Source organism: Triticum aestivum, chromosome 7B (assembly GCF_018294505.1).
Source record: "Triticum aestivum cultivar Chinese Spring chromosome 7B, IWGSC CS RefSeq v2.1, whole genome shotgun sequence".
NCBI lineage: Eukaryota > Viridiplantae > Streptophyta > Magnoliopsida > Poales > Poaceae > Triticum > Triticum aestivum.
The window spans coordinates 37,750,451-37,764,844 of record NC_057813.1 but is presented as its reverse complement, the minus strand read 5'-3'; the positions used below and the strand labels follow the sequence as shown (position 1 = coordinate 37,764,844).

At 41.5% G+C, this 14,394-nt stretch overlaps 2 protein-coding genes across 2 annotated transcripts; one reads left to right on the top strand and one right to left on the bottom strand.

Moving 5' to 3' along the window:
- The first annotated feature begins 4,055 nt into the window (after positions 1–4,055).
- LOC123162673 (uncharacterized) lies at positions 4,056–6,335 on the top strand. Its single transcript, XM_044580453.1, has 3 exons — positions 4,056–4,685; positions 4,866–5,099; positions 5,742–6,335. The coding sequence occupies exons 1-3, from the start codon at positions 4,105–4,107 to the stop codon at positions 6,211–6,213; spliced, it is 1,287 nt and encodes a 428-aa protein (XP_044436388.1). The 5' UTR covers positions 4,056–4,104; the 3' UTR covers positions 6,214–6,335.
- Positions 6,336–8,630: 2,295 nt separating this feature from the next.
- LOC123155712 (uncharacterized) lies at positions 8,631–9,556 on the bottom strand. The gene is made up of 2 exons (XM_044573859.1): positions 9,337–9,556; positions 8,631–8,930 (listed from the first exon to the last, which is right to left on the bottom strand). Exons 1-2 carry the CDS (start codon positions 9,488–9,490, stop codon positions 8,653–8,655), a joined length of 432 nt encoding a protein of 143 aa, XP_044429794.1. The 5' UTR covers positions 9,491–9,556; the 3' UTR covers positions 8,631–8,652.
- Positions 9,557–14,394: the final 4,838 nt, after the last annotated feature.

Below are 14,394 nucleotides of genomic sequence, written 5' to 3'. Positions count from 1 at the left end.
CACTCTTTGTGCAATGTGTCCCTTCCCCTTGCCGAACCACAAGGGGCCGATGGTCCCATAGGTGGCCGTGAATTTCCATGACAGCCTCCGACCACTTTTTTCTCAAATGTCCAGTTTGTTCCCGAGTAGCCGATATCCGTAAAGCCGCACATATCAAGGGCATCCCCGAATGCATCCATCTGAGCTTGGTTGTAGTTATCGACACCGTCATTTTCGTGGGCGTGCAACACTTCGTTAAAATCTCCAATCACTAACCAAGGTAGGTTGGTTATTCGTGATATTCCTCTCAACATATTCCATGTTTTATACCTTTCTTGGGCCTGGGCTTCTCTGTAAACAAAGGAAATTCTGCTTTTAGTTCCTCCAAAATCATCAGTAATCACATCAATGTGGTACTCAGAATAACCAATAACTTCCAATTTTATTGAATCGTTCCAAAAAATTCCAAGCCCACCATTTCTACCATTGATACTAACCGCATAACTTTTATTAAAACCTAAAGAACCAGCTAGGTTCTCCACCCGGGAGCCTCTATTTGGGTTTCAACAATGCAAACTATAGAGGGGGCAAGTCGCTTCGCTAAGTCACGAAGCCCACGAACTGTCGCGGGTTCGCCAGCCACGCATCAGTTCCAACATAGGAGGCTCATTATGCCCGGCGGAGCCCCAACTGGGGGTCCGCCAAGGGCACATTGTTCGTTGGATCATTCTAGTTCTTCTTCGGATTTCCTTTTTCCAATCCAGCTGTGACTCTGACTTTCTTTGGGTCTTGCTTCGAGGGGGGACTGGGAGGAACTATTGGTGGTGCATGTAGCAGTAGGGTCCCTGTCCCATTCTTGGCTAGTGGCTCCTTTCATGAGTTTACCTCTAGAGTAGCATCGGCCATCGATGATCTCTTCCTGGAATAGTCCTCCTCTGACATGTATGTGTCTGGGTCATCACACTCCCCTTGCTTCTCAGCTCCATATGTCCTTCGTTCTCTGCCCCCACGAGTAAGTGTTGTGACCAGAGCCCTACCCCCTCGTCTGCCTCTACCTTCGCCCGGTCCTTGGCCGGGTCCTCTAAACCATTTTTCTTTGCAGGTTTTTTGAAAACCATCTCTACAGTCTTTGAATAGATGACCCAGATGGCCACATACGACACACCAATCAGGGAGTCGTTCGTACTTCACTCTGATGATTTCCCTCTTATTCTTACAAGCGAGATAGCATTCTTAAGAGGATTTGTGACATTTATTATGACACGAACTGTGAAGAAATTGCCTCCAAAATCTTGGGACTTGGGCTCTGCATATATGAATTCACCCACAGCGGGGACTTGATCAAAGGGAAGTATCCATCTGGGAGGTCATGGACCTGTGCCCAGAGTTCCACCGTGTCTAATGCAATGGTGGATGGACGTGTGAATCCATCATACGACGCTAGCACCACAGCTTTGCCCTTGTAATTCCAGGGACCATCTTCCATGACGCGCTCCCAATCGCCGACGCACTCAAATTGCATAGTATATAGGTTCTCCCCCAACGGATGAATTTTGACCTCTTGAGCGAGAACCCAAGCGACTCATACCCTTGTAGAACCAGTACTGATTGTAGCTTTTGTCCGTGTGGACGCGGACAATCGCCATCAATCTGGTGGCATCTTGCGGCAGATCAGCTTCATCAACCACCACATCTTGTAGGTCCTCCTCATGCAATCCCAACTCTTTTTATCATCGCATCAAGCTCGGTCGTAGCGCCCGAGCCTGGACCCGTTTCCTCCATCCGATCTCTTCCCCGTCGAGAGAACTTCCGCAGGCGAGGGTTCCATAGCTTGCTCGCCAGCCAGCCGAGCGGAAAGAGCCCAGGGGCACCAACCGCCGCCATGAGCCGCAGGGGAGCGGGTCTCTATGGTGGGGGTGAATGCCGTCGCCGCCGCTGAGAGGATAGTCAAACCCTAGCCTGAGGGGATCAATTATTCCCGTACGTAAAACAAAATTGGAAAATGAAAAACCAAATATGTGTATCGCTTGACGTCAAACCAGTAGTCGTTTTGCTTGTGTATGTTTTTGAAAAGCTAGACCAAAAGTGAACCAACACCCTTGATTGTTGCAAAAACGCCATCCGGTTAAAAAGCAGCCTGGACTAATTCTCCTTTTCTGCTTTTCATTTGACTAGAAATCCATTTGTTTCTCCTTTTCTGCTTAATATAACAAAATTAGAAGTTTTATGATGTTAGAAATGTATGTTTTAGATATAATCCATTGAGCAAAATAGTTGAAACTAGATTAAAAAAACAACTTATATCTACCATAACAGTGGAGGGGGGAGGGAGAGTCGTCAACTACAATGCTTCCACCTCAACCCACGTTGGCGATGGTACTCTCGTCGTTAAGTCATGGTATGGAGCTTATATCATCGACATGGTGGGTTGGGTCTCCCCGCCTTGTTCTTCATGTTGAAGGTTTGTGCTTCAGATTGTTGTCACTAGTATCTCTAGCAACATCAAGCGACTTCCCCACTGTAGTTATCAGGACTACCTGGCTCCAGCGATGTAGACTTGGTGTTGGTATGCTTCATATTTATTAGGCAAAGTTGTCCATATTATAAACTAAACATACAATGCTACCGCTAGAATTTAACCTCCTATGATTTTATCAGTTAGACTAGCCACAATGGATATTAACATACATGCTAGTAATATACACATATCCCTAGACTATGTTACTACCTTCATAGTGGGTAGTAACATAAGTGTGGTGCCAATGAAAGCTTCATTTATCAGGTTATAGACTCATATTGCATTGGGACATGTGATGTTACGGTAACTAGCTAAGTTACTCAAAATACCTCTCTCCTCATTAACTCATTGCCACATAAGCAAATTTGCTGAGTAGGACTCGATATTACTGTTGAAGTTACTCCCACTATGGCTATCTCAGCAATCTGGCGAAACAATCGGCTGAAAGTTAATACTCCAACGTTCTGAATTTTTTCCTTTACTAGAAAAAAATACAGTTGTGAAGCCGGTTATCATTGATGCCTTTTCTATAATCTATTTTATTAACTAGTACACAGTATTAAAACTGAGTTTACAACTACAAAGCAAAAGCCATTTATGAACATGGCTGAAACATTGGCATATGAGTGCATGAGTACGCACGTAGTCCCATATGATAGCTAGACGATGCATCATGCACTTAAAAACCTATGTTCGTTTTCCAACCTCTATGATTTGTGTAGAAATCTTGAAATTATTTTGAACATGAGAGAGAGAGAGAGAGAGAGAGAGAGAGATGGAAGATAAGTGTGTCAAATTTATTGACTTCATGGGTTATTAATTTGTATCTCTCTATATATACATACAAAAAAGATATGTAGATAGTACACAATCTTTTTACCATGAAGTGCCATTAAATGACCTAAGCCAAGAAATCTGCCTATAGATGGAATTTCGTGCGCTGGATGTGGGAAGAATGGTCAACAAAATTAAGAGAAAAGATATGCTTACCTTCGCTGGTAATGTGTGGATCATATATGTAGCCTAGTTAATGTGTGGAGATATTAATCAATTATTTGCACATATGTATGCAATAAAACTCCATTGATGCATGTGTCACTAGCAGCCAAAACCGAATGGAGATTCTGTGTGCCATGTATATTTGAGAGCGGCGCAAACCATGGTTTGAGTCTTGCACTCTAAGATGAGAGCACATGTCATGCATGCGCACAAGATGTGTGTTCTATCTATCTAGACCGAAATTGATCAATACTCAATAGGCCTGCGTATGTTGTTTCTAGCAATCTTCTTGCGTATATCTGGAGGTCCGCGGCAATTATTCGCATTGGAAAAACACAAAAGATTTTTCTCAAAGAAAGACACAATGTCGAGGTCAACTTAAAATAGTTTGGCATGTTCCTCAGTGGGTCATAAGAATTATCTTAAGTTCAATCTACTTTTGTATGGACCGACAAACTATCAATGTGCCAAATTAATTAGCGAAAGTAGGACTGCACACAAGAGGGCTATAAATACACTATTTGACTCCCTAGTCTCCATCCCCAAGCTATAACCCATCTTCATAGTTCATACTCCTCATAATTCTGCGTTCAACTACCCACTCTCTCATGGATCCAACAGTCAACCAGGGGTGGACCTCATCTGAGGTAGAGGAGGCACGCTCACTCATTGCTAGGCTCAACACCAACAAAATCATGTACGACGACAACGATGAAAAGAACAAGAAGCACAACTACATCGTGAATTCTCTCCATGCATTGTTCCCTTCAAAGACCAAGAAACAGGTAACAAATCTTTACGTTGATCTCACCGTGGGAATGCATATGACCGAGTGGAGGGAGGGGACCCATATTACTGGTGGTAGCCCACAAAACATTTTCACCTTTTGTGACCCTGTCAACGGTAACTATGAGCTACCGAAGGAGAATGGTGCTAGCAACACACACGATATCTACACCATGGGTGACCATCCGAATGAAAACTTTGGGGCACGAGAGGAGGAGGCAACAATCATGGACAATAATGGATTGTCCTTTGGTTGTGCAATGGAGGATACTGGGATCACGGTGACGGGTGAGGCACCGCTGATGCCAGACAACAAGATGGTGGTGTTGGAGAACAATATTTCCATAGATCAACCAATTGGTGCCCCACATCAATGGGGTTTTTGGACCGACGGGGAACCAAGGTTTGTCCATGGTTGCATACTCTCCTTTGCCATGAAGTTTTAATTGTTGTTTGTTTTCAGTGAACATGTAATAACTAAGAATGTTGTGCAAATTTATTATGTGAGATCAGTAGCTTATGTTTGTGATGAAATTGTACTTTACTAAATGTACACATGGACAATGTCAATTTCCATTTACAGCATGGGTGGCCTTGTTAATGAAAACTTTGAGGTACAAGAGGACGAGGATACCACCATGGATGATAATGGATTTTCATTTCGTTGGGCACTCGAGGATACAAGAATCAGGAACACGGAGGAGGCTCCGATGATGGTAGACAAGAACAAGATGGTGGTCTTGGAGAACAATACTTCCACTGATCGACCAGTTGTTGCCGCACATCAACGAAAGTTTTGGACCAAAGAGGAACACAAGTTAGTCGATTCCTATATTCTTACTTGTCATGTAGTTTTAGTTGTTCTTTATTTAAAATCAACATATGATAATTAAGCATGTCTACGAATTAATTTTATGCGGTAGGTATGTTAAATTTGCAACGATATTGCACTTAACTAAAAGTATATCTGGACGTTTACAATTTACATTTTTGATAAATACTAATCCCTGCAAATTAGATATTGATGAACTTTCTTTCTTACTTTTCTTTCTGGCTTAAAAAGTTTATGTGATTGGACCTTGATTAAAAAATAGAAAGACAGTGAAATAAGCCATTAAATTGCAATATGGTACGTCTTGTCGAAATCAAACAGATCAATGACCTGTACTGATTGTTGTTTCACTATAGGAAAATAGAGGTACGATAATTTTCAAATTGTAATAGTTTCAGTTGTCAATATGTTACAAAATGTTCATTCACTTATGGATTTCTGGTATACATATATTCTATCCAGTGCCCGTAAATAAACAAAAATAAGCATATGTTGCTTTAGTGGTTCGAACCTGTCAAATTGGTACTTTGCTTCAATCTATATTTGTTGCTTCAATAAAACAACTGCACAATTCATCTTTCAGTAAACAATTTAACCTAACAATTCTTTTAAACATTATGTCCACAGGTCATTTCTTTATGGGCTGGAAGTCTATGGCCGTGGCGACTGGAAAAACATATCCAAGCACTTCGTCACCACTAAGACCCCTGTCCAAGTTTCAAGCCATGCACAAAAGTTTTTCAAGAGAATACAGAAAAAGGCATCGTCAGGGACAAAGCGTTACAGCATCAATGATGTCACGCTCCATGACAACGAGCTATTGGCAGCAAATAATAGTTCTGCCCCTCGGCAAACCCTTTCTTTTACTGGCCTCAACAATGACCCAAGCTTTAGGTTGCAGGCTCCGACGAGCTCGTTCGCAGTCATGAACAACCTAGCTCAGTGCTCCCCTTCCATATATAATCAACAAGTGGGTCAGCAGCCAATGTGGAGTGAGCAGCAGATGATGGGTTCTACTGCAGCTGTAATGGACGGGGTAGGAAACTATGTGCCTGATGGCCAACAAGGGTCAGCTTATTTTTATCTTGGCAATGTATGAACAAGATGTAGTAGATCGTAGGCTTGGGCCATGTTTGGAATGCTAGCCAGGCATGTGTCCCATGAATAAATGGACTGTCCTCCTAAAGATGGCAACAAGACATTATGGCCGGCATGTGTGTTGTGAATAAATAGTTCTGTTTCTATATATATATATATATATATATATATATATATATATATATATATATATATATATATATAATATTTCACCTTCGAGAGTCTCATCATCTTAATAGTGTTTGTCATGCTAAAAAGAAGTGTTTGTCATCTTCCTTATTTTGTAAGACTATATATTGTTGTTGAATTACCATACGAAAGCGCACATGTTATCTCCATACGTGGTCCTGACTGTTGTATCATAATTTGCCTACATTACAAGATTGCAATCAACCCATGAAAAGCACAAGAATCTTAGCAAAAAGTTAAATATTGGTTGACTAAATCAAATAAGATTCAGTTGCTGAATTACTTGAAAATCAGACCTTCTACATGATAGTCAGATCCCACTATACTAACACTAGTTTATCTAAAGCATGCATGTTGGCTCTTCCCGTTTTTCGTCCAAGAGCCACTAGTAATTAATATTGTGTGGGGTTGCTATGTTGCGGCAATGTAATGCCTATATATAGATATGATGTTAGAGTCTATATATTTGATATAAATTAAAATTAAGGATTTCATATTTCACCGTCACTATAGTTCACAGTTTGTCACTAGGGAGTCAAACTGAGAAACCAATCAGTTATAAAAACCTTACCCTCACCATCATTTTAAATCCCAACACTCTCCACAATATTAAGTTTGTTTCTCTAAGAATGGAGGATGAAGAGATCAGGGGCACGATTGGCATTTATTGAGGTATTTTCATGTTACGTTCTTCTTGCTGTAGAGTCCTAGGTTGGGACGTAGGCTCTAGAGACCTATATGAAATGGCAGAGACGGCCAAAAGAAGAAATTAGTAGATAAACATTTATTGGAATGGGTTATTTCATAGAGAAACATTGGATAGTGTTTTTCTTTCCTTTTGGCTACAGGAGTTGATCCAGTCCCCCTGAACTTCATTTGCGCCATTGTAGATTGGACCATTGTCTCATATTTCTCGTATTTTCTCCCATTAACATGAGGATTTATGGGGAGTCAGTAATCAGTATACTAATAGATGGAGACATGGAAGGACATATTTGGAAGTACGGACAGTTGAGAAGAATGAGTAGGAGGCTGAGATGGCAAAGTGGGAGATGCCGCTAGTCCAAGATAATGAGGTGGAGGTGCCATAGAAGGAATTAAGTCATCAATCAGCAATTCCACAAAAACAGGTGCTTTGGGCTAAGGAAGAAAGACACACTCAATCATTTGTTACGTCCTTGTCGTTTTCCCCAATTAGGTCTTTTTTTTGTCTTTGCGTTGTTTTTATGCGAGCATGTTGCTTCTGTCATGTATGCTTCAGCAAGTGTTCCGATATGAATTAATAGATACAGATTTACAGGTTTAGTATTCTTTTTCTTACTGAAATATAGACTTATTGTTGTCTACCATTATCTACTAATTTGAGTTACTTCTTTTAAAAAGTGCCTCCTAGAGAGGTTGAGCTAGAGATGGGAGCTACTCGAGCTTGATTAATGCATTGCTTTGATCTCATCATTGTGATGTTGGTCGTTAATGGGTGGAATCTCAACTCACCGGCCCTGGTCCATGCCGGCGGGAAGTTGGAATTCTCCATACGGCATCATGCCAGGCCCTCTTCACAGTCGCTCAAACCCTTCATCTTACCTCTATAAGGGGAAAACTTTTATGCTGAAGAGAACATCTATAACGGTGCCTCCTTCCTTAATGCCAGGGCCTCAGGTGAAAGGGAGTTCACCAGTCACACGGGAAAGAGGCCGGCACGTCCACCATTCAGATATCAAGATTGGGAGGCTCAAGGCGTTCGCAACCAGGAGACCAGGAAAGGAACGCATCCAACCGACTCAAGACCGGGTATAAATACCCGTGTGCCGGAACCAGAAGGGGCACCTTCTACTTCGATGGCCAAGACAACAGAAGTGAAGCCCTAGTTTAGACCTAGATTAGATCCAATCTTAGACATAATAAGGCCTCTGTTGAAATTATAAAGCTCCTGATCCAGGCATAAAGGGCACACTTCCTTTGAGCTAAGACTGATTCAGAGGAGCGCAGGTGAATAGACTTCACATGTCAAAATGAGCTTGGGAAAACTTATTCTAGACATAACAGTGCCGGATCTCGTGAACAAAAAATGCATATGTACTTTGTGACGCTGTACGCAGAACATGCATGTGAACAACCCAACTTGAATATTGACGTGCATACTCAATCAAGTGAATCTCAATCAACCATAGCACAAACGTCCTCAGACAATTGTGTGGAGATCACTGAATTCAGTAGCAGTGGTCGGCCATGTATTAGCTACTGTATAACTTTATTTGTATGTACTCATTCCACATAAGAAAATTCCAGTTCTGACATAATTTATCTTATAAGCTAAAATTTTTTTTTTGGAAAAATTAATGTTAATGGAAAGGATGCCCAAAGGTACTTGGAGGCCGATGACACGGATGTTGTCCATGAGTTCCTGCACCTTGTCAGAATCAGTAGCACGTGTTCGCATTACCAGCCTCCGGATATCTTCCAGCGGGATCTCCATCACCACAGGGCCTTTCTTCTCCGAGTCACTCAGTGGGGAGAGCCCAGCTGCACCTACACCGTTAAATATGAGCATTGTTACTTCAGTGTATGTTCAAGCGCGCAGTCTGAACTTAAACATCAGAAATAGACTTCTGAAATTACAAGTTTGCAACTGAGTATTGCGTAAGGAAACTATGCTGTCATGTATATTCAACACCATGATTGATCTCAACAACGTCCAATTGGATCTCTAATTTTGCCAGCTAAGGATAATTAGCGAAGAAGTTGGAATTAAATCTTATCGGATTAGAACCGCTATGGCTTCAGAATGGACGATGAAATCGGTAAGAGCGGTGATACTAAGATTCAGCTCCTCGCAGGTTCCAACCTCATCTTACTATGGTTGAACTGAACTCTAAGATCTCAAACAATTCCATAGAGAAATACAAGAAGGGGGAACAGGTAAAGGCAGACCTACCACTGGAGGACGAGACGGAGATGGCGAGGCCGCACCGCCCGCTCGCGCTCCTCCCCCAGAGAACAGGGGCGCTGAGGACGGCGACGCGGCGGTGGAGAAGGAAGCCAGCCGGCGGCACGGTCTTTCCCAAATCCAAGCTCGAGGTCGACGCCATTCGTGGTCGCGCTGCAGCTGCTGCTGCTTCCGTTTTCTTGCGGCCTCTGTGCTAAACGTGTCTGAGCGTCGCATTCGCATCGATCTGCACCATCGGAATTCAATGGGCCTTGCAGTTCCAAAACGTGTAAAGTGGGCCATACACTGTTTCATCATTTTTTCCCTAAATATTGTTTTTATTAAATCACGAAACTATAAACATGATCCCAGAAATTTCACTTCTATCACCCTGTGGCTGCCGCCAGGAACAAAATGGGAGACCCACAGGGACGACGTTGCCATCTGTAACAAAAACACAATTTTTTGTTGCCACAGGAAGAAGTACTTGGTCAATGTTCAATGGGAGTTCCGAGAGTGACTCCACCTAAAACTTGTCTTGAAAAATGGCCTCAGTTTAGCAAGCGAACTTCTAGTGACACTTTTGAATCAATGAAATATCTAATTATCTATGTATGTTTCAAAGTGAAATGGCTCGGTTATCCCGGAACAAAAAAACGGATCCGAACTGTTGAAACTAGGTTTGTTCTGTGACTATTAATAACCCCATGTGTCTCATTAGTACTAGAGGATAATCTGTGGAAGTATCGGAGCTTAGATAAACTCATACAAAGGAATGGCTAGGGAGTGGATTTTCGAGGCCTTTGGCTTAGGATTTGTCCATGGAGTTCGGACCAATGTACTTTGCTTGTGCCACTCTTCATAATATGGTTGTATACTCGATTTGAATCTTGAATTCACTAAAAGCCTAGAATATATATGTTATGAACAAGATGTAAACACCAACATGAAAGTGTGGTTCGTGTTCTTCTTGCTCTCAAGACCAAGGGTTGGGACGCACACATGGGAGAATATATACTTAACGGACGAGATGGACAAAAGAAGCAACTGGTACATGGAGTTATGGGCATTTATAGGAATGGGTCTTTTCATAAAGAAACATTGGATATTGTTTTTCTTTCATTCTTTTTACCATGTGAGTTGAGCCAATTCCCCTGAAGTTCAACTATGCTATTCTAACTTGAATTGATCGTTCAAATAATTCATATTTCTCCAATTAACATGAAATTTTATCGGCAGTCTTTAATTAGTATATTAATAGAAGGAGACATGGAAGGACATATTTGGAAATATAGGCACGTAGTTGAGTCGAATGAGTTGGAGGCGCAGATGAAGTTGCGAGAGTTGTCGCTAGTCCACATAATGAGTTGGAGGTGCTAGGAAGAAATTCGGTCCTCAATCACCAATGCCAAAAAACTGGCGCTTTGGACCAAGGAAGAAATAAATATTCAATCATTCTTTACATCCTCGTCGTTTTTCCCATCTAGATATTTTTTGTCCTTGCACTATTTTTTTTTGGACAGGAACACCAAACATATCATCAACTAGTGGCTACTAAATCGTCGGCCACAACACATAATGCATCAGGCGGTAGGTCAGTGAGCCATATGCGGCCACATCCTAATTCACACCTAGAACCATGACAAGCCAACATGGACAGGTTTGTTACATTCACAGCGGTCAAATATAACTTTAAAGTCGATGAAACCCATTTGGAGCAGGAACTTGGACTCCCTAAAAAGACTCCCGAGATGGCTGATATGCATGGTGCTTCCATCATATATAGTGATTAAGCAAGTGTTTAGATATGATTTAATAAAGAAATATTTATAGATTTCATTTATTTCTCTTACTTAACTATATACTTATTGGTGTCTATTGTTATCTACTTACGTAAGTTACTTCTTTTAAATGGTGCCTCCTAGAAAGATTAAGTGATGGAAGCTACTCGGTCATGATTACTGCATTACTAAAAGGACGAGGATGTCGCCAAGAGGGGGTGAATTGCCATTTTAAAACAATTACGATTTAGGCTTGAACGGATACGGAATAAAACCGGCATTTAATTTATCAAGCACAAAACCTAAATAAAACTTAGCTCAACTATGTGCACCAACAACTTATGGTAAACAAGATAAACAACTATGTGATATCAAGATATATAACTTAAAGCACGAATGCTATCACAAAGTAAGTGCATAAGTAAAGGGCTCAGGTAAGAGATAACCGAGGCACACGGAGACGAGGATGTATCCTGAAGTTCACACCCTTGAGGATGCTAATCTCCGACAAAGCGATGTGGAGGCACAATGATCACAAGCGCCACAATGGCTCACTATATTCTCCTCACGCCCTCACACAATGCAAGGTGTCGTTACTCCACTAAGGGACCCTTGAGGGCGGTCACCGAATCCGTACAATTGGATACCCTTGAGGGCGATCACTAAACCCATACAAATTGCCTAGAGCAATCTCCACAACTAATTGGAGGCTCCTGAAGCTTTACACCACAATGACTGAGATTCGCCACAACACCAACCTCTAGGCGCCCAAGCACCCAAGATTAATAAGCTCTAGGTTACCAAGAACCCAAGAGTAATAAGATTCTCAACTTTCACTCCCACGAATTCTCGTGGAGAACTCAAACATATGCAAGAAATGCAATGGCAAGAACACACAAAGTGCTCAAATCATTCTCTCCCATATTCCACAACAGCAAGTAATGCTATGTAGGAATATGAGAGGAAGAACAAAGGAGGAGACCACAAAGAACTCCAAGATCTAGATCCACAAGGTTCCCCTCACTTAGAGGAGATATGGATTGGTTGAAATGTAGATCTAGGTCTCCTCTCTCTTCTCCCTCAAAAAGATGCAAGATTCATGGGAGGAATGGAAAGAAGGCAAAGCTTTTGGAGGTCAACAATGGAGGAGAAGGCATGCTCCAAAAATGTGAGGACCATTGGGTAAGAAAACCCCCTTAAATAGGCCCCCACAAATTCAATTGTTATAGTATAGAAAACACTAGAGTGGTACAACCGCTCCAGGCAGCAAACTAGTAGCTGCGTCCCAATGACATGGGTGGCCAGGGCGAACAAAGTGGTAGAACTGCTCGGTTGCCCGGTTGTACCAGTTATTATGAAAATAACTGGAACAACTACTAGGCCACCGCCCGAGCACCGCTGCCAAACCAAAGGGAATCACTCCTCTGGCGGTAGTTGGACCAGTACTTGGTTCGGTAGTACACTACAAGAAATATGTCAACTTGCGACCGTCACTATTGGTCACTGAATGGTCATTGTTTTTCATTGCGACCTTTTTATGACCAAAAACAGATGGTAAAAAGCTGACCGTCTTTAATGAAAATTAATGACCTTCTCTGTGATAAGGTCGTTGAATCAACGAACATTTGTTTTGGTCGTTGGTTGTCCGCCCAGGCCACGTCGGATCCAACATGGCAAGCTGACGTTGCAAAATTGCGACCAAATGAAAAGGTTGTTAATTAGAATCAGCCTGGTCCAGTTCGACGTTTTACTTGGGCCAAGCCCAACAATTCAACCTTTTTATATTTTTTCTGGCAATTTTTGATCGGCTTCATGGGACAAGCCCAACATTTGCAGCCTTTTTTATTGTTGGATCGTGGCCTTTTTGTCTAAACAATTTCATTTTTTTTATTAAATGGGTCCACTACTTAGATGGGTCCCGGTTGCCAGGTTTTGATAACTGGGTCCCATTTGTCATGTTCTGGTAAGTGGGTCCCATCTATCAGGCTCATATTCTTCATATTTCAACCAGCAGACAAAAATCACACATGATACTTCAAATAAGAGCAACCAAATCATGTAATACAATGTCAATCACAGTAACAAGCTCTATTCGTCTATTCGTGCAAATACATATGACCATGTGTAAAATAGTACTTTACAAGCTCTACAAGTGTAATACAATAGTGCTTTACAAGAAAATGACAACATGCCAGACTCTTTGGAGGACCATAGTCAAATGAACAACATGCTGGACTCGCTGGACGATCATAATCAGGGCTGGGAACAAACAAAACGGCAACATGCCTTCCTCGGTCGCCCTATTGCATGAATCAGCAGAGAAGAATCAGAAAAAATGGGGCCAATATATTATGAACAGACCATTCAAAAAAAGGAAACTTATTTAGAATGATAACACAAATTGAGCCAATACCATGCTTTTTGTTCTTCAGCTAGTTAAAATGAGATAACTCGTTCATACAAGAAAACAGAGACACAATATGAATACACCGTCAGATTGACAAGTACACGGCAGAATTCAATAATTTTTTAGGATCACAAAACACCAATATAAGCTAGAATTGACAAGTACACAGCAGGATTCAATTCATCTTGCCCATATACATCAACCAACAGACATCTAACATTTCAGCATGCACATACAATTTATTTACTTATTTTTGAGCAAAACCGCCCACTGCCAAGCAGAATGTCCTTTCATTTAATAAATAAAAATAGCAGGCCAGAGAAAGGCAAGCATACAACAGACACGTTACAGATGAGCAAGATACTAGTTAGTCAGCAACCAAGTCATAGCATATATTCTGTTAATCTTTAACACATCATACATAATTATCAGCTTGATAGTCGTCGGCCTAACCATATCACTCAAGCAATGACATACAAACTAATTATCAGTACTATATATGATGCAGCATACAGAGGGAATTTCTACCTTGTTATCATCAAGGAGCAACAAGGGGTGGGGGAAGATTTCGATCGGCTCCGTGTCAGCTGCCATCACCACAAACTCAGAGTCTTGGTAGCTGGGGAAAACAGAAAACAAAGATTAAAAATCATAGGAACTGAAATTAGCAGGACCAACCAAAGCGCGCAACTAGGGACTGGTCACCTTCAAGGTAGAACAATGAATTAACTAGTTTTAGTCAAAGTCGTAAGCATGCACATACAAACATACATACGAATTAAACTAGAATCCATATATGCATGTGCACTTAATTGCAGGTTCTATCCAACTGGCAATTGGAAAGAGTACAACCCGATTTACTAGCATCCTAATAAAAGA